The sequence below is a fragment of the Sarcophilus harrisii genome, chromosome 1 (assembly GCF_902635505.1).
Source record: "Sarcophilus harrisii chromosome 1, mSarHar1.11, whole genome shotgun sequence".
NCBI lineage: Eukaryota > Metazoa > Chordata > Mammalia > Dasyuromorphia > Dasyuridae > Sarcophilus > Sarcophilus harrisii.
Window position 1 is genome coordinate 293,427,903 of NC_045426.1, and position 25,662 is coordinate 293,453,564.

The 25,662-nt window shown below is 38.2% G+C and overlaps 1 protein-coding gene across 3 annotated transcripts in view; it reads left to right on the top strand.

The window, feature by feature from the left end:
• The first annotated feature begins 13,228 nt into the window (after positions 1–13,228).
• The window catches only part of SPTLC1 (serine palmitoyltransferase long chain base subunit 1), an 85,501-nt gene continuing 73,067 nt past the window's right edge, over positions 13,229–25,662 (top strand). For 2 of the 3 annotated variants that reach the window (XM_003762813.4, XM_031943822.1), the window contains exons 1-3: positions 13,229–13,329; positions 16,526–16,633; positions 24,993–25,087. In XM_003762813.4, coding sequence (XP_003762861.1) covers positions 13,273–13,329; positions 16,526–16,633; positions 24,993–25,087 — 260 coding nt within the window. In that variant the 5' untranslated portion in view covers positions 13,229–13,272. Of the gene's footprint in view, positions 13,330–16,525; positions 16,634–21,888; positions 21,912–24,992; positions 25,088–25,662 lie in introns of those variants that run through there. The other variant, XM_031943819.1, reaches the window with a different exon arrangement.

Sequence of the window (25,662 nt, forward strand, 5' to 3'; positions counted from 1 at the left end):
AAAAGTGCACAGTGAAAAACAAAAGAAAATCTACAAAGAAGTAAAAAGAAAGGTGTACACTTGTGAATATAATGTCTTGTTATTATATATGTTTTCTTGAAATGGAAACTTATTGTTACATATCTTGAATGCTCCCTGATGTTTTACCTAGGCCTAGATTGTTTTAGCAGAAATTAAAAAAAAAAGAAAGCAAAATTCTTTTTATTTTATTTTTTTTATTAAGTCTTTTATTTACAAAACATATGCATGGGTAATTTTTCAACACTGATCCTTGAAAAAGCTTCTGTTCCAAATTTTCCTCTCCTTCCCCCCACCCTCTCCCCAGATGTCAGGTAGTCCAATCCATTAAATGTTATAATATATGTTAAATGCAATATATGTATACATATTTTTATAGTTATCTTGCTGCACAAGAAAAATCAGATCAAGAAGGAAGAAAAAAAAGTACAAAAGAAAATAAAATGCAAGCAAATAATAGAGAATGCTATGTTATGGTTCATATTCAGTTCCCACACTCCTCTCTCTGGATGTAGATGGCTCTCTTCATCAATGAGAAAGTGGAACTGGTTTGAATCATCTCATTGATGAAGAGAGCTGTGTCCATCAGAATTGATCATCCTACAGTCTTTTTGTTGCTTTGTATAATGATCTCCTGGTTCTGTTTATTTTACTTAGCATTAGTTCATGTAAGTCTCTCCAGGCCTCTCTGAAATCATCCTATTGGTTATTTCTTACAGAACAATAATGTTCCATAACATTCATATACCATACTTTATTCAGCCATTCTCCAATTGATGGGCATCCACTCAGTTTCCAGTTTCTAGCCACTACAAAAAGGACTGCCACAAACATTTTTGCACATAGGGGTCCCTTTCCCTTCTTTATGATCTCTTTGGGATATAAGCCCAGTAGAAACACTGCTGGGTCAAAGGATATGCACAGTTTGATAACTTTTTGAGCATAGTTCCAAATTGCTCTCCAGAATGGTTGGTTCCATTCACAGTTCCACCAACAAGGTATCAGAGACCCAGTTTTCCCACATTCCCTCCAACATTCATCATTATCTTTTCCTGTCATCTTAGCCAATCTGAGAGGTGTGTAGTAGTATCTCAGAGTTGTCTTAATTTGCATTTCTCTGATCAATAGTGATTTGGAGTACCTTTTCATATGACAACAAATAGTTTCAATTTCTTCATGTGAAAATTGTCTGGTCATATCCTTTGACCATTTATCAATTGGAGAATGGCTTGAACTATTATAAATTTGAGTCAATTCTCTATATATTTTAGAAATGAGGCCAAAAATGCAAAATTCTTAAAGAAGGTGATCATTGAACATTAGATTTATTCTGTTCTTAATTCCTAAGAAGAATAAATTGTAGTTACAGAAAGATACATTTAAGATTATATAAGAAATATACTTCCTAATCATTAGAGCAAAAATAAAATGGATTGCCTCCGTTAGTAAGGAGTTTCCTTTCACTAGAGGCTTTCAATCCAAGACTGAACGAACAATTTGGAAGCATATTTTAGAAGGGATTCTTGGTCAGGTTAAAGTTTAAAAAATTGATAATTTCAAGGCAGGTCAAATTATTTTTTGTTTTGATTCCCTTCCAACTATATGATATTGTGATTCTGTGAAATATACATTCAGTTAAGCAATATAATCTGGAGGCAATGAGGCAAACTGGTACAGTAGGAAAAACTTTGGCTGTAGAATTAGAGAATATGGCATTGAATCTTTCCTCTAATACTTCAATTATTAAATGAATTAATAAACATTTTATACCTACTGTGTGCTATGTACTATGCTGAGCACCAGAGATACAAAAAAGAGGGAAAAAATAGTTTCTCCCCTCCAGGTGCATACATGACAACATGTAAACAAATATTTACAAACATGTTATGTACAGGATAAATGGGAAGTAATAGGGAGAAAGTACTGCAATTAAGAGAGGCTAGAAACAGTTTCCTGTAGAAGTTAAGACATTTTTTTCTTTCTTTTTCTATTTTTTTTTTCTTATTTTGCATTTAAGTTTTAAATAAATAAATACTGTAATGGGCTGAAGCTCTTGAAGGTCTAGTTGCACTGAAGTCCCTCTTAGCACTTTAGGCTAATTAGCAATTGGACAATATTAATATATGCTTGGAGAAAGAATGGCCCCGCCCACTCTGTGCAAGTCTGATGTGTTGTATAGGAGATTGTGTAGACAATTTGGAGCTACCTCCACTAAACTCTGCTCCTTGAGGGAAGTAGCCAACCCTGCGGGAGGAGGGGGAGATCCATGTTGGATCTTTTCCAAATTAAGGAGAAACTGGGCAGATACTCAGAGGATCCCACTAAGTATATTGAGGAATTCAAAGCCATTGCTCTCCAATACGATCTGTCCTGGCGAGATGTGAATATCATTATCTCCTCTTGTTGTACCATAGAGGAGAAAAAGAGAATCTGGGACCTGGCCCAGAAGTTTGGAGATGACATGGCTGCCTCTTCCCCTGGCAGATATTGAGCATAGGCCATAGCCATGCCCATCTCAGACCCCAGGTGGAACTATCAGGAGGGGAGCAGGGACAGAGAGAAGAGGGATCATCTCCTAACCTGCCTCCTGGAGGGCATGAAAAAGGGGATTAAAAAACAGGTGAATTATGATAAATTTAGAGAGATCACCCAAGCAGCTGATGAAAATCCTGCCCTCTTTCAGGGTCGCCTTGTAGAGGCCATTAGGATATATACTAATCCTGGACCCCACTTCTCCAAACATAACCACTGTCCTTGGCATGCATTTTATCAGTCAGTCTCCCCCAGATATAAGATTGTGTGGTTCAGACAGTATTTAATTTAAAAAAGCTGGAGAGAAATCTAGAAGCAAAGCAAAGTTTATTATACCTTCTCGTGAGAATTGGATGTCCTACCCACTGGGCAGACAATGGAAGGGAAGAGGCACTGTATGGGGCGGTGTCAACACTTTTTATCCCTAACAAAAATTCCCCCTCCCACCACTGACCCTCATCCTTATTGGCTGAGGAAACTCGGGAACTACCCAAGAAATTGAATTTGACCAATAAGTACATAGTTGCCCATATCTGACCTAAACAGAAAGACACTGATGTCATAGGAGGATAACAAGGGGACTTAAGTATGCACTTAGGGGATAGCAGGGAGGGGACTTAAGTATGCCCTTGACTCAATGCTTAAAGTCCTTCAGGCCTACTCAAACTTTCAAATAGATGAAGCCTTACTCGATTTTCACAACTGTCTTGAAAGATCTCACCTCATCTCATTCAAGATGGAAGCTACAGAAATTGACTCTAGGGCCCCAGACTCCCATGACTTAGTTATTGGAAGTTGCCTTTGGGGTATTCAATAACAGGGATTGAGAGGAGGATCAAAAGGCCAGAGCAAAGAACAAAGAACAGGCCCAGATTTTGGCTGCTGCTATTTCCAGCCTCAGGGTTCGTGCTATTTCCAAAAAGCTTCAGGGTTCGTGCTTTAGGTGCAAAAGGCAAGGCCACTGGATGAGGAATTGCCCTCTGAAAAGTCAGCCTCCAGGCCCTTGCCCTAGATGCAAACAGGAAGGACACTGAAAGAGCAACTGCCCAGGAAAGGGAAGGGCCACAGCTCCCATTCTTGTCCTTAGGGCCTCTCAAGACATAGACTAATGAGGCCCTGGGTTTGGCTATGGCCCCCCTTTCTCCATTAGCGATGCTGAACCCAGGATGACTTGGAACATAACAGGTATGCTCACCTCGTTTCTCTTTGATACAAAGCCCTCTCTGTTCTGCTTTTTGCCCCTCCCCTTATAAGAGGATGGGAATTGAAAGGAGACATAGAAACTGTTTGGAAACCCTCCCCCTGCCTTGCAGGTTCCAGGACCTATTGTTTCCACATTCTTTTCTAATTATCCCTTCCTGTCCCATCCCATTAATAGGGAGAGATTTGATGGTAAAGCTGAAAGCCCAATTCTCCCTGCTCAAACCTCCAAATAATCTTTGTGCTCCTTTCCAGATTCTATGAAATTCCCTATGAGATCTGGGAGGACACAGACTCCTCTGTGTGGGATCTGGGCATCCCTGGAAGAGCCATACATGCCACCCCAGCCCTCATTAAGCTGCGGGATCCTAGTGTATTTCCTCATAGACATCAATATCCAATTAAGCAGGAAGACAGGATAGCATTGCAGCCTCTGATGGACAAGTTCCTTAAATTCAAACTTCTCATCCCCTGAGTCTCCCTGAATATTCCAATTCTTTCCATCTGGAAGGCAAAGGGAGATTACCTCTGTGTGGTTCAGACAGCATTTAATAAAAAAAAAAAAAAAAAAAAGCTGGAGAAATATCTAGAAGCAAAGCAAAGTTTATTATACTTTCTCGAGAATCGGGCATCCCAACCATGGAGCAGACAATCGAAGGGAGGAAGCACTGTAGGGGGCAGGGTCAACACTTTTTATCCCTAACGCAAATACCCCCTCCCACCGCTGACCCTCATCCTTATTGGCTGAGGATTTTACATTCTAACCTCGGGAACAACCCAAGAAATTGAACTTGACCAATAAGTACATAGTTACCCATATTTGACTTAAACAGAAAGACACTGATGACATAGGAGGATAACAAGGGGATTTAAGTACGCCCTTAGGGGATAGCAGGAAGGGGACTTAAGTATGCCCTTGACTTGATGCTTAAAGTCCTTCAGGCCTCCTCAAACTTTGAAACAGATGAAGCCTTACTCGATTTTCACAACTGTCTTGAAATATCTCACCTCATCTTGTTCACCCCTTAGTGCAGGATCTCAGGGCAATTAATAAAGCGGTCATCCCATTCATCCCATTGTACCCAATTCATATACGATTTCCACGCAGATTCCAGGGAATACATAATAGTTCTTGACCCTAGATATTAAAGGTGCTTTTTTCTGCATACCTTTGCATAAGGACTCAAGGTTCCTTTTTGTTTTTGAATGGGCTAAGCCAGGGGGACTCCCCCACCAGTTAATCAGGACTGTTCTGCCTCATGGCTTCCGTGACAATCCATACCTTTTTGGGCAAACATTAGCCAAAGATTTAAGGGAACTGATGATATTTTGCTCTGCTCTGCAGCCCGACCAGAGAGGAGTCTCTGACAGCGGCCATAAAGAACTTAAATTTTCTAGCCTCAAGAGGCTACAGGGTCTCCCTACCAAAGGCCCACATTGACCGCCAGTCTGTCAAATATTTGGGCCACAATCTCACCCTCACCTCTCACTCTCTAACTGAGGAGAGGAAACAGGCTATTTTAAGCCTCCCAGACCCTGCCTCAAAGAAGCAGCTTGTACCTTTCTAGGCATGTCCGGCTCCTGCAGGATCTGGATCCCCAATTTTGCGATTATTGCCAAACCCCTCTATGATTCTATTCAAGGTCCCTACAATCTTGCTCTTGAATGGGGACCTGATCAGGTAAAGGCTTTTAAAACCCTGAAAGTCAAACTGATTTCTGCCTCTGCCCTTGCCCTCCCTGATTTACAGAAACCTTTCACCCTGTATGTGGATGAAAGGCATAGGCAAACTTTGGGGGTCTTTACCCAGCCTTTAGGACCTGATCCCAGGCCTGTGGCTTATTTCTCAGAGAAGCTAGACTCAGTTTCCCTAGGATGGCCTTCCTGTCTTAGAGCAGTGGCTGCCATAGCCCTGTTAATTGAGGAAGCCTCCAAACTGACCTTGGGTCAGCCATTTGAGGTTTTAACCCCCCACAGAGTCCAAATTATTCCAGAAGCTAAAGGGCATCAGTGGCTCTTGAGTGGGAGGCTTACTAGGTACCAGGCTCTCATGCTGGATACCCCTGACCTGACTCTGCAGTCTGTCACACTTTAAATCCTGCCACTCTTCTCCCTGACGTCTCTCAACCAGGAGAGATTGTCCATAATTGTGAGGAAGTTATAGATTCTAATTCAGCAGATACCACCCCTCTTGAGAACTCAGATGGGGAGTGGTTCACATATGGATCTAGCTTTCTTGAGGGCGGGGAGAGAAAAGCAGTGGTGTTTCTTCATAGCAATCTGGAGGCTAAGCCATTGCCTCCTGGAACTTCTGCTCAGAAAGTGGAGCTCACTGCCTTGACCAGAGCTTTAGAACTGGAGAAGGGGATGAGAGTCAATATCTACACTGATGCCAATTATGCTTTTCATATTTTGCATGCTCACAGAGCTATTTGAAAAGAAAGGGGCTTGTTGAAAGTGAAAAACTCTCCCATTAAAGGTACGGGAGAAATTCTGCGTCTACTGCAAGCTGTCTGTGAACCTGGCGAGGTCTCGGTCACATTCTGTAAAGGGCACCAGAAGGGAGATTCACTTCAGGCTATGGGAAACAGGCTGGCAGATTCAGCTGCTAAAGCAGCTGCCCTTTCACCAATGATGGCACCTTTAATTCCCCAGCTCCCTGATTCTTTTACCCCTTCCTATAGCTCATAGGAAAAGGCTCTCGCAAAGGAACGGGAGTACACCCTTTCTCCCTCTGGTTGGTTTCAAAGGCCCTCAAACCACCTCTTAATCCCAGAGGCAAGTCAGTGGAAACTGATCTCTGGTCTCCATCAGGCTACCACCTGGGGAGAAATGCCCTCCATTCCCTGGTGAAACATATTTTCACTGGCCACAAGCTGGGAGAAACGATCAGACAAGTCTGCCAGGCTGCCCAGTCTGTGCCCAGGGGAATCCTGAGGGAGCTGTCAAGTCTCTACCTCTCCTGAAGCCGGTCCAGAGAAGAGGCACGTGTCCTGGTGAGGACTGGCAACTAGACTTCACGCATATGCCCTCTTGTAGAGGTTTTAAGCTGATTCTGGTATTTATTGATCCATTCACTGAGTAGAAGCCTTTCCTTCTAGGATTGAGAAGGCCCAGGAAGTGCCGAAGTGCTTGCTGAAAGAGATCATACACGTTTTGGCTTGCCCAGCTCTTTACAGAGCGATAATGGGGCCTGCCTTCATTTCTCAGCTAACCCAAGGGGTAGGCAAGACACTTAACATTTCTTATCATCTCCACTTTGCCTGGTGTCATCAAGCCTCTGGGAAGGTAGAAAAAATGACTCATACACTAAAGAGAGTCCTTACTAAACTCTCCTTGGAGACTAGAGAGGGCAGGAAAAAGAATCTCCCATTGGGGTTACTTAGAGTCAGGATCGTCCTCCCTCCTTCTCTCCTCCCCCCCCCCCCCAAAATAATTAAATTGAGTCCCTTTGAACTTCTGTATGGGAAGCCTTTCTTAATCAATGACATCTTTGTGGATTCCAACTTGCAGTGAGTCACTCTGTTCTCTACTCAGCTCAGTGCATTTCAAAAGGAGCTCTCTGAATACGCAAATGAGCACCTCCCTAGGCTCTTGGAAGCTTCAAACCAAATCCCATCCCCTGTGAATCCAGGTGATATGGTGTATTTGAAAACCTGGAAACCCCAGGGATCTGACCCTTTAGGTGGAAAGTGGAAAGGCCCATACAGGGTCATTCTGACCACACCAAGGGCAGTTGAACTGGAAGCATCCCCCAGCTGGACTCATATTTCTAGAATTAAAAATGCTGCTTCTGTTACCTCTCCTTCAGATAACCCAGAGTACTCCTGTGAGTCCATTGAGTAGCTAAAGTTTCTTTTCCGCAAGATTCCTGGAAAAACTTTGGAGAAAGAAGGCTCTCACTCTAATCTCCTTTCCTCCTCATTATGAAGAGTCTATTCCTGTTGCTCTCTCTCCAGCTTTCCTGGTCTTACTCTGTGGCCCTTGCCATTGGGTGACAACTTCCTGATCAGACTAGGGGACTCTGTGGGAAATGGGGTTGTCCAGGAGACATCTATGAGCAGTTTCTCACCCCTCCCCAGTCCTCCTCTGGGTGGAATCCTGAATATGGTCCCTAATGGCCCCTATACTAACTTCTCTTCTGATTATTATCCTTTTGCTCATATTTGGTTCCTGCATTTTCAGATTGCTTGTGATATTTGTTTCCTGTAGGCTTTAGGCTGCAAGTTTTCAGCTTCTCTTGCGACCTGGGGATCCTGAGACAACTGATGTGCAAACTCCACATCCACTGCATGCTGCGGCTACTGTTTTCAGATCTCGTTTCTCTCCTCCAAGCACAATCCCCTCCCCACAACCCCTAGCCTCCCCCATTAGAGTCAGTTCTACGGTCATTTTTTTCAGCAGGAAGACCTGAGACCTTCAACCCTTTTCCCAAAAGAATTTGTGCTTATTGCTTGAGGGGGGAGAGGATGAGAGTAAAACTACCCAAGACAGCTCCGTAAAGTTATGTAAAATCACCAACAAAAAGTTATACAAACTCAAATGGTCTTACATCCTCTGGAGACAGGAAGATGAGTCTTCAGAAAATGTCTCCTTTCATATAAAAACTCAAATAGTCTTTCATACAGAATGTCAACTCCTGTATAAAATAGGTCTTCAGAAAATGTCTCTTTGCAAACAGAATGTCAACTCCTGTATAAAATAGGTTTTCAGAAAATGTCTCTGCAAATCACTTCTCTCTTGAGAATGATATTGCCTGCCAAGGAAGTCTTTCTCTTGGTGCCTCTTTAACAATAAAAGCCTTTTATCACAGCCTTTGAGTTTAGCGAATTTCCTTTGCTGGGAACTTGCGCCTTGGAGAGCAAGGAAACCTTCATCCATTTCTGCCACACCTCTCCTTTGGTACCCTGCCCTCATCAAAAAGAAGGAGAAGGAGCAGGTCTTTGTAGTAGTTGTTGATGAGACTTAAAGGAACCTAATGAGACAGAGGACAGATAGAGAAAATACCAAGATGGAGCAAGATTGTTCAGGAAGTCAGTTTCCCTGGATTAAAGGGAGACATGTTGGGAGTAAGCTGTAAGAAGAATGGAAAGGCAGGTAAAGTTATAAAAAGCTGTGAATGTAAAACAAAGCATATTATAATTGATTCTTAAGGCAATAGGAATCTCATTCAAGAGATGTTGCAAAAGTGAAATTAAATAACATGTGAGATATTGAGGAATCCAGAATGTTTTCCAAGTTTTGAGCCCAAGGAATTGGGAGGATGGCATTTGGCCTTTATAATAATAGGGAAGGTAGAAGGAAGGATAGGGTTGAGGGGGAAATGAATTCCACTTTGAACTTAGTGAATTTCTTTCTTTTTTCAAATTGTATTTATTTATTTTTAGAAATTTTGAGTTCTTAGTTCTTTCTCTCTCTTACTGTACCTCACCTATACACTGAGAAGGCATGGAATGTGATATCAGTTATACATGTGAAATCATGCCATATTAGCCATGTAGCAAAAAAAAAAAAAGGCAAGAAAAATAAAGTTTAAAAAATGTACGCTTCAATCAGTCCTCAGCCTTCATCAGTTCTCTTTCTGGAGATAAACATCATTTTCATCATAAGTCCTCAAAAAAATAAAAAAGGATCATTTTGTATATTGATCAGAAAAGCTAAGTCATTCACAGCAGATCATTATTACAATATGACTGGTTCTACTCACTTCACTTTGCATTATTTCATGTAAGTGTTCCTAGATTTGTATGAAACGATGCTACTCATCATTTCTTATAACATCACAATCATATACCACAGTTTACTCAGCTATTCCTTAATTGTTGAGTATCCTTCAATTTCCAATTTTTTACCACCATGAAAAGTTCTACTATAAATATTTTTGTTGCTAAAGGTCTTTTTTTCTTTTTTTATCTTTTTGATATACAAACCTAGTAGCAATATTTCTGGGTCAGAGGGTGTGCACTGTTCTATACCCATTTTGTTTCCAAAATGGTTAGATAAGTTCACAACAATACCAACAGTGCATTAGTAGTCTTAATGAATTTAAACTATCTGTTGAGACATCCATTTAAAGCTGTATGAAAGGTAGATGAACAAGCAAAATGGGACGTCAGCAGAGGAGTAGGGGCAGGATAAATATGAGAATCTTCAGTATAGAGATGGTAATTAAATCCATGGGAGCTGACAAGATCATCAATTACAATAATACAAAAGAAGAAGAGAAGGTAACCTAGGACAAACCCTTGAAGGACACCTACATGAGCATGATCTGGAGAAGGATCCAGAAAAGGACACAGTGAAGGAGTAGTCAGACAGTATAACAAGAACCAGGAAATAGCAGTTTTGGGGAAAAACCCAAAAACCTAGAGAAAAGGGAGTATCAAGGAAAAATGATCAGCAATTTTAGAGGTTACAAAGATCACTGAGAATTAGAATTGAATCATTGGATTTGGCAGCAAAGAGAATATTGGCAACTTTGGAGAGTTTAGTTTCAGTGGAATGATAAGGAAAAACCAGACTGGAAGGGGCTAGGAAGAGAGTGACAGGAGAGAAAGTGAAGGCACCCATGGTAGACAGTCTTTTTAAGGAGTTTAGCTACAAAGAGTAGAAGAAATATAAGATGATAGTGGAAAGATTAAGTGAGATATTACCAGTTTGGTAATTGTTTTGTTGGGGTTTTTTTTGGTTTTTTGTGTGTTTATTTTTTCAGTAGAGGAGAGACATGGACATGATTCTAAGTAATAGGAAATAAGTTAGTGGACAGAAATTGAATAGGGATAGAATTGAATGGGGATAGAATAAAAGGGCAATCTGTAGGAAGAGATGGAATGGAATGAAATCGCTTGAACAAGTAAAGGAGTTACTTTACTTCATCATGTGAGATACAGGTGAAGGAAGAAAAAGCAGCAGAAGGCATATCTGAGAGATGGAAAATTGAAGAAGAGGTGAGAAAAGGAATGGATATTTACTACCTATGTAACCTTCATTAAGTCACTTAATTTTTCTTGGAGAAAATTAACCTTGAGGCCTGAGGGGGAATCCAACTTCCAGAACAGTCCTGTGAAAGTAATTCTGAGAAGTCCTAGGATTGGATGCTTTCACTTGGGTTCCAAATGAGGTCACCAACTATCCTGATAAAAATCTACAATAAGGAGAAACTGAGGCACAAGGTCTCCAAGCATGATCAATTTATTTAATAAGGCTAGCAGTTGCAATAACTTGACATCCTGAACCCCACAATGGCCATTAAATGCATTAGAACATTATATATTCAATTGACAAAGGTAGTATAGAGTGGACTTACATTTAGCCTGATTTACAAGAGAGGATTTCAAGACTCAGGACAACAGAGTTAATCAATATTCTCTGGAAAGTCCAGTGTTAAGCAATCCTTGACTTATAACTAGGTAGAACATCTCATAATTTCAGGAATTCATCACTTATCCCACCACCCTAAATCTGGGGCAAGAATTCAAGCTAAACCCCAGAAAAATAGAGAAGGTACTGTTATAAAGATGTCAAACCATCTTATGGACTCTAATGTTAAGTAGTCAAACTGTCTTCTGAATTACAGATTCCAGTGATTAGATACAATCTTCAATCATTAATAAACAATACAGCAATTTCACAAATCTTACTGTGTCACCTCTCCTTCTTCCTAGAGAATAAACTTCATCTTCAGAATTAAATGTAAAATTCTATTTAGTATTCAAAGCCTCTCCCAAACTCCCTGTTCCCCTTTCCAAATCTTCCTGTATTTTAAACCTCCCTCACAATTAATCTGTGATCCAGGGATCCTGGCCTCCTTTATGTTTCTCTCAAAAGACGTTTTTTATAACATCACAATCATATACCACAGTTTACTCAGCTATTCCTTAATTGTTGAGTATCCTTCAATTTCCAATTCTTTACCACCATGAAAAGTTCTACTATAAATATTTTTGTTGCTAAAAGTCTTTTAAGTCAAAAAATCTTTTGACTTAAAGCATTTCCACTGGTTTTCTTTCATGCAGGAAGAGTTCTCCCTTATCTCCATTTCCTGCTTTCTTCAAGTCCCAGATAAAACCCCACAGTTTAATTAAAAAAATACTATTGGTGTTTTTATTATATATTAGGAATATTAATTAAATATTCAAATTAATTAGAATATTAATCAGGAAGCCTTTCCCACTCCTCCTTAATTTTGTGTCTTTTCTTTGTTGGTTATTTCTAATTTTATCCTTCATAGAACTTGTTTGTGCTTGATAGTTTGTATGTGGTCTCCCTCATTAGTCTGAGTTCTTTATAAGTAGGGACTACCTTTTACCTTTTCCCATATCCTGTAGTGCTTAAATGCCTGGCACATAATAGATATTTAATTTTTATTAACTGACTGGTAAGATGTTACATTGAGAAAATACTGGTCTAAATCTGCAGATTCCATATATTCCCTGCATAGTATTAACGACCACTTACTGAAACAGAAAGCAATCTAGAGTTGGCGTTTAGGGTTTCTTCAGACAGGCAATTAGTTTATTGGAGAATTTTGGAATCAACAAGACCTCCAAAATTTACTGGTATTGTGATTCAGCCTCTTAAGCGCTATAAGCCTTTTCATCATATGTAAAATAGGATTTACATTTGTAGCACCTGGTTGTAAAATTGTAAAATAAGGTTTTCATAATTGTAAAATAAGGTTTTCATAATTGTAAAATAAGGTTTTCATAATTCAAAAGTACAAAAAGGAATTCCGTTTTTATTCTGAACTGAGGGGTGAAGGAGGTTATCTACATATAGCAGAATTAGGGACTAATGGGTGTAAATTACAGCTGAGCAGATTTTGGCTGAAAAGAGGAAAGGATTACCTAAAAATTATAGCAATCAGAAAATGGTGTGGGTTGCCTTACTGGGCACAGTTCCTCATCACTGGAATTTCTCTGTAAGGTTAGACTATCTGGGTGATTGGAAAGAGCATTCAGATAAGGATTCCAAGAGCTGACGTCTAAGGTTTTCTCACTAGGAAAACGACAAGACAGCATCATTTAGAAGGTACCCCCCATGCAAACCTTATCTAAGAGTGAGTGGTTTGGAGAAAACAAAACAAAAGTTTTGGGGAAATGTGTAATGTTGCATTTGTGGGCCATAAAAAGAAATAAAAACACGTTCCACTGGGAAAATGGATTAGATTGGGGGTTAACCCCAATAATGGGGTTAGATTAGAATGCTTTTTTTTTTTTTGAGGATTTCTAGAAAGTCTTCTCTTCCAGGATAAACTTAAAATAACCGTATCGTTAACATACACATCCACATACGTGATCTGCATGCATCATCACCTAAATCTGGGAGACAAGTGACTGAAATGCAATCTGAACGTTTCCCCAAATCGGGCTGTACCGCAGCTACCTAAACGCCTCAAGATGCAACCGAAGTAAAAAAAAAAAAACCAGGACGTCATCATTCAAAGGCCCCGCCTAACGCGCTTCATTACGCGCCTCTTACGTTCTGGCGCGTTACAATCCCGGAAGTTGCGTCCCGCCTGCGATGGCGATGGTTGGAGAGCAGTGGGTGCTGGTTGAGATGGTTCAGGCTTTGTACGAGGTGAGTTTTTCTTACCCCGCCACTGCAGCAAACGCTGCCGGATGGTGGACGTGGATTTTAGTCCTAAAGAAGGAGGGCGCGCGGAACGTTTCTTCTGCCCACTCAGCCCTTTTCTGGCATTTTAACTGCCTTTTTACGCGGCCCACGGTGGTGGGTTTTAAGGAACTGACGAGGAAACTAACCAATGAGCGAGGTCGGCAGAGAGTTGCAGATTTTTTTCATCCAATTAGCGGTGTGGTTAAGGCGGCGGGGGAGTGTGTGTATATTAAGTACTAGGGAGAACCTATTCAAACCCACAAACATAATTATTTATTAATTGCTTGCGTTGTGCCAAAGTAGTATATTGGGGTTTCGAAGACAAAAAAAAAATTCTTGCCTACGGAAGCGATTAAGGAGGTTAGATCTGGTAAAAACCACATTTGAAAGTGTCAACCAGAGAGAGCCGGCCTCTCACCTGTGGGTGGCCAGAGTGCACAAGAGCAGGCTAGGAGCCTGCAATCAAACAAGTTTAATTTCAAAGTGAAGGAAACAGCTTGCAAGCAAATACGTAGTGCAGGAGCCCCGTCTCTAGTCAGAGGGACCCGCTTTAGTGTGAGCAGATCTTAATACTACTTAATGAGCTGTATCCCTGACAGTGAGAGGTAATAGCAACAAGGAGACAAATTGGAGTCCCAGCATACCATGACTGGAACATGGGGACTTATACAAGCTTGTCTCAGCTCAGAGAATGAGTGCTGGTTGCAGCACTCCTGGTGCTGGTCAGAGCACTACAATAACAATACAATTTTGCCAGAGGGTGAGTACAAAGGGCGTTCATTCCCTGGGTAATGAGTAAGTTTTACCTCTGGAAAATTGGGCATTTTCTAATATCTTGACAGAAGATATTCGAGATGACTGATTTTGCTCTTTCAGGGGGAGTAACTAACCAGTGATAAAATGGAAAAAAAGGAAAGCTTAGCCGGATGTGGGAAAGGTAGGATAATTAGGAAATGTGTTTGAGAGTCAAAAGATCTTTAAAAGTGGAGCTAGCTACGTGTTGAAAATGGAATACATGAGAAAGAAAGAATAATATGAATGAGAGTGTTTTGAAGACATAAAAAAGGAAGGTAATAGGGGATTTTGGAAAAAAGAATGAGGTTTTATTTTCTCGAAGTGAAAAAATAAGTTTTTGTGTTTTTTGTTTTTTAACAATAGAAATATGGATGGAAACTAGATAACTGGTTCTAAGGCTGTACTTTAGTTTTATGGATTTTTGTTTTGGGTGTGAAAGAAAATTCTTCCTTGTTGGGAAGATTAGATATTATTTCATCTAATCTATTGCAAAACAAGCCAGTAATCTCTCATTTACTTTACATTTTCATTTAATAAATAATTATATAGATTAGATAGATATGTATATTTCAATAATAAAAATATAGTGAACTACAATTTGAGGGAAGTATTAAGTTTCTTCATTATATGCTCTGATCATTTTTATTAAATGTTTGGTTTGACAATATATCTCCTTATACTCCTTATGTGTGTGTACACACACACACACACACACACACACACACACACACACACACACATATCTCCTTATACTCCTTATGTGTGTGTACACACACACACACACACACACACACACACACACACACACACACACACACACACACACACACCCCTCCTGTATCTTTGGTATGATGAAAGAATTTGTAAGAGGGAATGTAATTTCCTTGAGCTTTCTTAACTTTTCCATAACCTTTTTTTCCCCTGGAGGTGGGGTTCTTATTAACTTCTGAAATCTGCCAGCTGGAAACAGTTTTGGAATGCTAAAGTTCTTGAGTAATTTAATAGCCCTCAGTAGATTGTTCTATTCCTCAAAGTGAATTATGTTGTAGTTCAAATTTACAGAGCAACTTAGGGAGTTTTGTGTGTTGTTGTTGTTGGTTTTTTTCCCCCTTTCCATTCTAGTGTACATCTTATTTGAACTTGTAAAGGAAGCTTGAAATATGTAGAATGAGGGAGAATGAGGACTCCAAAATGATAAAGATTACAAAGCTAAGTGAGAAAGATTAAAAGGGAGGGTTTAAGATGAAAAATGTCAGTTTTAGACATGTTGAGTTTAAGATGTCTCTCCAGGCATCTCAAAGTTCAAAATGACCAAAATAGTATTCATTTTTTTCCCTCAAGCCAACCTCTCTTCATCTGAAAACCTTGGGTCATCCTGGATTCCCCTATCCTCCTACATATCCCAACCAGTTGTCAAGTCCATTAATACAACTAACTTTACTTCAGGCACTTAGGATCTCTTGCATCACCTTCATTTTCATGTGAGTTCACTCTATCTTCCATACAGTTGCCAAAATGCTTTTCTTACTCATGCTCCAGTGATGCCCCATTGCTTCTAGAAGCAAACAGGAATTTCTTTGGTCTTTGAGAGAACATTATAACATGGCCCCCATTGGTCTCTTTTCAGCTGTTTATTACACATTCATTACTTTTTGTATACAGTGTTCATGCTTTTGCATTGTAACACTATTCTCTCCCATAACCTCATATCTATTTTATATATACATGAACTTATATATGCAATAGTTCCCAAAGGCAAGGACAATTTTTGTCTTTGTATCCACTGCCTAGCACAGTGGCGCTTTATTGCATGGAAAAGATAATTAATAAATACTTGTTGATAGATTGATTTAAAGATATTTGTCAAACAGGCAGAAAGTTTACTTTATAGCTTTTTCAGATTCTTCACAGATATAATCATTTCAAATATCTGTTCAATGGTGAAAGCATTTAATCAACATTTAATATAGTAGTCTTTGTATTGTATATGGTAGACTTTCATACTTTGAAAGTTCTTGATGTGGATATAGATCATACTTCACATATTTTCATGAAGTACAATTAAGGTCTTTGTACATTAAGAAAAATAATTGTGGCGACTTAGGACAGTGGTTTTCTTCTTTGACTTTTCAACTTTCCTGAATGGCTTTAAAACTCTCCCTTTAAGGACAATCTTTCACCAAAGAAAGGTGTTCTATATTTATACTTTGCTCCGAAAGAATTGTAGGCCAAAGTGGGAGAGCATTATAACTAATTCAGAGGGACAGAATTGAGAAATACAGAAAGTAAATTAAAATTTCTAATGGTAAACTTCATCTTATTTTAGAGATTAATATAGTTACAGTTTTGTTGTTTGGATTTACAGGCTCCTGCCTATCACCTTATTTTGGAAGGAATTCTAATTCTCTGGATAATCAGACTTCTTTTCTCCAAAACATACAAATTACAGGAACGATCTGATCTCACAGCCAAGGTAAGAGATTAAAAATATTTTTCAAATGTTTAACCTATATATAGGATTATTTACTGTCTAGGGGAGGAAGGGAAAGAGGGAGAAAAATTTTGAATGCAAGGTTTTGCAAGGGTGAATGTTGAATAAAAAGCTATTGTCATAAAAATAAAAATATTTTTCCATTTTTCTTGAATGTCTTAAATCAGGGGTCCTCAAACTACGGCCCATAGGCCAGATGCAGCAGCTGAGAACAGTTAATCCCCCTCACCCAGGGCTATGAAGTTTCTTTATTTAAAGACCCACAAAACAAAGTTTTTGTTTTTACTATATAGTCCAGCCCTCCAACAGTCTGAGTAAACTGGCCCCCTATTTAAAAAGTTTGAGGACCCCTGTTTTAAAATCATCATTTACTGTAAAGCAAAATGTAATTGATAAGATATACTATATACAAAGCATTTTGAATAATCGACCTTTCCAGCCTCAATAACATTATCTCTTTTCACAGACTCTGTGGTTTAGCAGACTTACATTTCTTACTATTACACCAGCACTGCATCTCTCATCTTTATATCTTTGCCCCATCTTCCATGAATGGATTTTATCCTCCCTCCTTATCACTATATTTTAGATTCTTTAGTTTTTTTTGGCTCAGCTCAAGTGCCATCCCTGTACATGAAGCTGTTACTGACCACCCCCCATTCCCCATTTACACATACTTTCCCTTACACGCAATTGCAAGTATCTTCCCCTTCATTTTCCATCTATTCTTTCTATCCCCAGTGCCTAGCATGGTGTTAGGCATATAAAAGTTTAGTGAATTTTTCTTTTTTGATTGTTTGGAAAAATATTGTTGGAAAATATTGGTATAAAAACAGGATGGTGGAGTTTTTTTATTTTTAAGGAGAAATTTAATGGCATTGTGTATAATTTGCTTAAGGCATACTTTTTTTCTCATTTCTTTGTGAAACCTGGTAATTTTTATCTGCAGTATTTGTCCAGTATATGCATAAAGGGATTTCCTTTCTACTTCATATAATTTTCATGATCTTCACTTACTTGGTTTTTGGTTATTTGGGTTTTTTACAAATCTCTCCACATATTTACAATATTGCTTTCTCTTGATTCTTGTTCTGCTTATGTGACTGTTTAAGTATCTTTGGCTACATCATTTTCAATGTTTCTAATAGCAATTACCTATTATCCTAATTACAATTATCCTAAAGTTTAGTATCTTTTTTTTTCTCTTACTCTTTTAATGCACTGTGAAGATGGAAAACTGATTTATTGTCACATAAATTAGTTACATAACATTAATTATTGTGATAGAAACACAAATTCAATTTACACTTCTCAATCCTAGCAATCAAACTTTATTAATAGAGTACATTCTAATGCATTCAGTACAACTATTAATCCCAACAGGAACAAGCGTCAACTTGATTTCCCAGAGCTTCCCAGTAAGCATGTTTTATATCACTATTCAACATAGTTTCCTCTCTGCCCAGTGAGAGGCCATGTGTCTTTCTCTGGCAGATCAGCATTGCCCTCAATCAAAGAAAATGGGCAGAGCAAGAGAGGAAGAGATGTTTGAATCTCAGGAGAACATAGGATCTTGTCTTATTCTTGACCCAAGAACAAAACTAAAAAGTTTTGCAATTTTAACTCTGGTCATTATGGTTCTATCCAAGTTTTGATTAGTAGCCAGTTATCTGTTTTATTTACATTAACTTGATTGACCTGATAAGGTAGAGTTTACCAAGTTTTCCCATTTTTGCTTTCTTTTTTATCTTGGGATTTCTCTAATTTTTAGTTGTTTTTGTTGTTATGTTTATAAATTCATGTTTTTTTCCAACCTGTATAGAAAATATGGTTATGTTATTATTGAAAAGATAAACATCAAAATACTGTTACAGAATGGTAGCATAATACAAAATAGAATCAGTTATGTTAAGACAAGTAACTTGTATTTTCCTACACTTCAGGTTTTCTTTTAGCAACTCTTTCAGGTTGATTCAGTTATCTCTGATCCATCTGGAAATCATCTCTTAAGTACCAAGTAGAATAATTTTTACTGCATCATTTTCATTTTCAAAAAGATTTCCCATAAATATCTCATAGGATCCAATATATGCAAGAGAGGATAATGATCCATATCTGGCCAATAGACCCAGGTGGCTCCAGAGGAGAAAGTAAGACTAATGAGTTTGCACATTCTTCCCTCCTTAAATTCAGTTCACTTGCATGTCATGGTGTCATCTCCTTGATATTATGTTCATTTTCGGGAATGAAAGACAAACAAGAGTGATCCTTTTTCAGTTTTTCATCGTGACTTAGCTGAACTCTATTGTTATTTCTTCTATTAGAAAGTAAACTTCTTATGGGCAAAGATTATTTCAATATTGTCAGTTTATCATCAGCTACCTGACATAGAACTTGGCAGTAAGTATTTAAAACATGTTTTATTGATTGATGAAATCACAATTAAAATTTTCTATTTTATCTCTTGATTGCCTCTTCTTGTTTCATTTAGAATTTTCCCTTTTATGTAGTACTAGTAGCAGATCCTACTTCAGATATTTATTAGCTAAATGGTCCTGAGGAAGTCATTTAAGCACTGTGTGCCTCAGTTCCTCATCTGTAAAATAAGAATAATAATAGCACCTACCTTCAGGGTTGTTGTGAGGATCAAATGAAATAATAAATTGTTTAGTACTTAACAGTGCACACTAGTTGTTAGCTGTTACTGATAGTGAATAGTTTCATCCACAGTTTTGTAGTTGAGTTCAGGAGGTTGTGGGTATACAAAGTATCCTGGGATTTAGAGTTCGAGGTTAGAATTAGAAATTATATAATTGCTCCCTTAAAACTGAGACTTGCAATTCCAGTAGACTTGTGATAGAGAGAGCTATCTGCATGTAAAAAGAAGACGATGGGGACTGAATGTGGAGCACAACATTGTATTTTCACCTTTTTGTTGTTTCTTTGCTTTTTTTTTTCTCATTTTTTTTCCTTTTTGATCTGATTTTTTTGGTGCAGCATGATAAATGTGGAAATATGTTTGAAGGATTGCACATGATTAAAGGATTGTAACCTATATTGGATTCCTTGCTATCTAGGAGAGGGGGGTACAGGGAAGGGAGAGAGAAAAATTTGGAAAACAAGGGTTTGCAAGGGTGAATGTTGAAAACTTTGTGTGCATTTTGAAAATAAAAAGTTCTTATTATTAAAAAAACAATAAAAAAAAACAAGGTTTGATTGTAACTTGGAAGCAGATCATTGAACTCTTCAAAATATTAAAATACACTTCGTTCTCTAAGGAAGAATTAGAGCCAGACAAGGAGAGCAACTAAGTGAATTGATTACAGTGATAACAGTCCTGATTCAATTCCTAAAGAAACATTCTATATAAATAAAACATAATACAATTGGCTTTAGGGAATTATATAAGTATTAGAATAAGGAAAAAAGAAAAACAGGAGGGGGAGGTTACTAAAAAAAAAAAAAAAAAAAAAGTTGAAAAGCATGAAGAATTAGACAAAAAAGGAGTTAAGTACAATCCTGATGAAATTAAAGGGTGTGGTGCTTTTCAGCAGAAGCCATTAGGGCATTCCCCATCCCTTGACCTGTGGAGGAAGAAGGGGGAGGGAAGGGGCAGTGACACCATCAGCATCATCCATGAAGCAGCTTTGTCCACCCCCTATGACAAGATTACAAAAGGCACTAGTTAAAGCTAAAAAAGAAGGGCAGGATATAACTGATTTAAAACTAAATGCTTACCCTGTTATTCAAGAGTTTGACTCGAGGTCAACAAAGGAGAAGATACACTCCTTTTGATCTGGAAAAAATCAAAGATCTGAAAAAAGGTTGCACTCTTTATGGAGCTAGATCATCTTATGTTAAGATGGTATTAGAGAATATGGCTCATGAAATTTTAACCCCTAGTAATTGGAAATCTATAGCAAGGACATGTTTAGAACTGGGACAAAACTCCTTGTAGCTTTCAGAGTATAATGAACTCTGGAGAATACAAGCTCAACAAAATAGGCAAACAGGAGTTAATATACACATCACCTTTGACAACTAGCAGGTAAAGGTCAGTATGCAGATACTTTAGCATAGATTAATTACCCTTTGATAGCATGTGAGCAAATTGCTGCTTCTGCAGTCAAAGCATGGGGCACCCTCCCAAGGAAGACAAGATAGAGAGGAAGCCTTCACAAAAATAGAGCAAGCTCCAAATGAACCCTTTGCTGATTTCGTGGGATTTTTGCAGACAGCTGTCATATGAATGAATGGTGAAAATGCAGCAACAGGAATAATGATAAAGCAGCTTGCTAGAGAAAATGCTAATGAGGTTTGTAGAAGAATTATCCCTGGGACTACAGAAGGATGCTCCTTTAGAGGAGCTCATAAGGTACTGTGCCGCAGTGGGCACAAATGCCTTTTATACCCAGGCTATGATGAACATGGGAAGACAGAGCTCCTCTAGGCAAGGGACTTCCAGAGAGACTCATTGATGCTTTTGGTGTTGTAAAGTAGGGCATCTGAAAGCTCAGTGTTGGCATAGAGATAGAGTGAGAGCTCAGGGTGGTAGAACAAGATCTCAAACCCTGTGTCCAAAATGCAACAAAGGCTTCCACTGGGCCTCAGAATGTAGATTAACCCCAGGGAAACGAGAGGCGGGGCCAAGCCCCAGGGTCCAAAGCAAAAAATAGGTGGGGCATGATGGCAGCCAAGTTTACACCCAGAGAGTCTTTAGAAGTTCAGTATTCTGGTATGATCAATTAGCAGAGAAGCAATTAGAGGGGAGAAAGGGATTACAATTGGGGAGAATACAGGCTTTATAACCCGACAGAAGGGCGATGTCCAGTGCGTGCATCTCCAATATAATTTCCAGGTGATGTGGAGAGATCCAAAAAGTGGTGAATGGAAGGGACCAGATAGGTTAATTGCTTGGGGGAGAGGGTTTGCTTGTACAAACAGATGGAGAAGGAATTAGATGGGTGCCAACAAGCCATATTCACTTTGTCCAACAGAGAGAGACAGAAAAAGAGAAAAACCTTGAAACAGAGGAGAAGACCTAAGAAACATCTGGCACTGAAAGAGCATGGCTGATAACGAGACTGTTACAGAACTTCAAAACCCCCAGAAATCATTGGATTCCCCGAGATGAAAAATTGTTGATGAGACTGTTGCAGAACTTCAAAACCAGCAGGAATCATTGGGTTTCCTGACACATGATGAGACTATTGTAGGACTTCAAAACTATCAGGAATCATTGTATTCCCCGACATATGAAGTAATGATCAGTAGCTTGGTTTTGGACTATTTCTAGGACTTATGGACATGTGTAATTCCTCATGTTGATTCATGTTGTTTGTTATATCATGACTAGCCTGTGTTATATTGCTATAACTCCCATGTTGATGGATTTATATATACCTGTTTCAAGTGAGACCCTTCAGAATCCCATTAACAAAATCTGGTTTGACTTCCCAATTTTTTTGGTGTTTTCATCTCCCTGAGACATCAGGGAGAGCGTGATCACCTCCTTTTTTTGATGTTTTCATCCCCCTTTCTGAGAAATCAGGAGGGGCATGATCACCTCATTTTGGGGGCTTTCATTTCCCTGAGAAGTCAGGGAGGGCGTGACTAGCTATTCTGGCTTCATTTCTAAAATATATAAAGAACTATATCAAATTCATAAGAATACAAGTTGTCTCCTAATTGAAATGATCAATGAATAGACTGTTTTCATATGGTGAAATTAAAGATATCTATAATTATATGAAAAAATGCTCCAAATCACTATTGATTAGAGAAATGCAAATTAAAACAACTCTGAAATACCAACACTCATCTCTGAGATTGACTAAAATGACAGGAAAAGATAATAATGAATGTTGGAGGGAATGTGAGAAAACTGGGACATTGTTTGTGGAGCTGTGAAATGATCCGGCCATTATGGAGAGCAGTGCCAGACAGTGGGTAACCCTGGGCAAGACCATTTAGTCCAGTAAAAGGAACTCTGCTAACAATGTCTGGTTCAGCTCCCCATTCCTCCCTCTCCCCAAGACCTCTTGGCCTTCCTGAGAAGTCAGGTTACAGTGACAACCTGTGTTGTAAATAAAGCAGAGTTTGCTTAGATGGGGTTTGCTGCTGGCTAGGGATACTTTCACTCCTAGACTGCATTCTCCTTTTGTCTGAGTTAAACAGACTTTTTTGATGATTTTCCAAGATTCTTGGACTAAAAGATTGTTTTACCCATCTGTTTGCTGGTTCTTCTATTTCCAGGATTTGGTTCAGGGCAGTCTTTTATAGTTGTTTGGAGGAGAATATGAGAGGATTTCCGTGATTTACTGCTTACTCTACCATTTTGTTTCCCAAAAGTCCAATTTACTCAGTTTTTAGTAGCTCTTGAACTGGTTTTTCATAGCTATCTTTTTTGTTACTGCAGTTAGATGAAGCTAAATACATGCCTTTTGTTGTTTGTAAAACAAGCCCATTATCTTAGTTTTGGGGGCCTAGGGGTGTTATTTAATTTAGTTGATGTGGAAATGTTGCATGCATATATACATACATACATACACACATATATATATATATATATGTGTGTTTGCGTGTGTGTGTGTGTATATATATATATATATATATATATATATATATACACACACACACATGCCTCTTTGTGTCTAATGATAGCCATGGGATGGGGGGGGGTCTGGGAGAAGAAAAAAATTTACTTGATTATTTTGGTGTTTATTTGAAAAGATTAGCAAGTTATACATAGTCATTTTTGTTGTACTGTGTTAAAGAAATAGTTTTTATTCCATAAATTAAAAAAAAAAAGGCAAGAAAGGACATTTGTATAAAACACTAAAAAAAAAAAGGAGCCACTTAGTATTTGAGCATAGACAGTTCTGAGGACCTGAGAGTAAATAGCTCTTTAAGTTTTTTTTTTAAAGGAAGTAATGAAGGGAAATATGGTCTGTACCTAGGAGTTGATTTATTTGAGGGTTTTGAGACTGAAAGCTGAAAAATCTTGATAACCAAGACTTTCCTGTGTTATAGCTGATAGAAATGAGTATTTTTGATTTCTTAAACTAAGTTACAGGTGGTTTACCTCACGCATATGAAAAACCTTGATTTCAGATAAGAGAAAAATTACAAGAGAAGCTGGGGATTTAAAAGATAGACTGATGAGAGCACCTATTTATAGAAGCAAGACATCAGAAGCCAGTGGAGCCTAGAAGATTACGAGAGCATAGCCTGGTTGAGACCAACTAGTCAGACAAGTTCCTCTTGATGTGAGGAACTAATCTGTTTGGAAGAAAGCTCTGATAAAAAAAAAAAAAAAATTGCTTTTGAAGAGCTTAGGAAAAGATTGCTTTACTTTCTGTTCATCTTCAATTTTGAGACTGAATAGGCTGGCCTAGATTGCTAGAAAAGAGAAAACAAAGCAAGAGGATGGGCATAGATTACAGGCTTAAGTGAACTACTTTTCTAAAATTGCTTAACACAATTTTAATGGTTGTGAATATCAGAGAAGCAGGTTTATCCCAATGGAAAGACATAGAGGAAGGACAGTTCTAGCCTAAAAAGACTCAAAAGAACTAAGAATATCAAGCTTTGATGTCTAGAGTTTGAATTGCCCTGGGAATACAAATTTTCCTACTTAATGTGCCTCACTTGTGGGTTCTGTCATTTGTACTCATTCTTCCTCTATGAATGATGCGTGCATTGCTGGGAAAGTATGAGCCAGTATAGCAGGTTTTTGAGTGGACTGTTATGTGATAAATATTATTACTTTGCATCCTGGTGTAGTACTTCTTATTTCTGAGTTAATGCTATCATTTTGGCTGGTTTGTGTAAATGGGAAGCACACTGATTAGTGCTTGTGAATTAGAGTGGTAAGAAATGCATCCTGAGAGAAAGTTGTAGCCTTTCTTTGAGGAATCTTAATCTGCTAATGTGGGTAGAAGTTGGATGAGCCTCAATTTTGGAAAAATCCTGGGGAGAGAAGGTTGGCCTGAGCAAGTCTGGTAATAATAGCAGTTTTACCACAACAGTAATTGTGGCAGGAAGCAATAGATTTTGATTTATCTTCAAGTAAAATCAGTTCTATTTTTGAAAATAACTTCATTATTTAAAAAAAATTTTTTTCAGACCAAGAGTATCAAAATGATTGTGGCAGGAAGGAAAGAATTATAATATTTTGGCTATAAATATTTATGCTTTAATGTGATATATTTCAAATACAAGCAAAATCTTATGATTAACATTTTAAAATATTGTAAATACTATGTTTAAATATTTTCTGGTGTTTATAAAGTGACCTTTTCTATAAATTGTTGTATATTCTGCCTTATTTCTCCTATAGGAAAAAGAAGAATTAATTGAAGAGTGGCAGCCAGAACCTCTTGTTCCTCCTGTTCCAAAAGACCATCCTGCTCTTAATTACAACATTGTTTCAGGGTAAATACAATTTGACTACTCCCAGAGGATTTTTAAAAATCTCCAGTTTAGTTGCTGCATTTGTTGAAATTTATCTAGAAATTCATCTGAAATGTAGTATTAATTAGCTTTTGGAAAGAAGAGGATCTTTGTTTTTTTTTTGGGGGGGGGAAGGAAGGTTTGATGTGTGTGTAGTTTCCAATGTGTTAATCAATAGATATATCATCTGCTATCATATATCCTTTTGGTACATTATTCTTAGAAATATTTGTGGATTGTAGTTCTTTTAGCATGTAATTTGACAGAATCACTATATTTCTCAGGTGCTTTTGGATGTAGAATGGATTAGAAGAAAAAAATGAAGCATGAATGAGAATTAGGAAAGTGAGGTTAGGTCCTCAAATAGTGACTATAAAAGCTAGAAGTAGGATGTTGTGGTTTGACATATTTACAGTTCATATGACATGCATTTTGGAAACAGGCAGAGGAAGTAAGGAAGTTATAAACTGACATTAATTTGTGGAAAAAGTATTTGAGAGAAAGAAATCTTTATACTGTAAATAATCCTGAATCTTTCTCTAAGTTATTATGTTCTG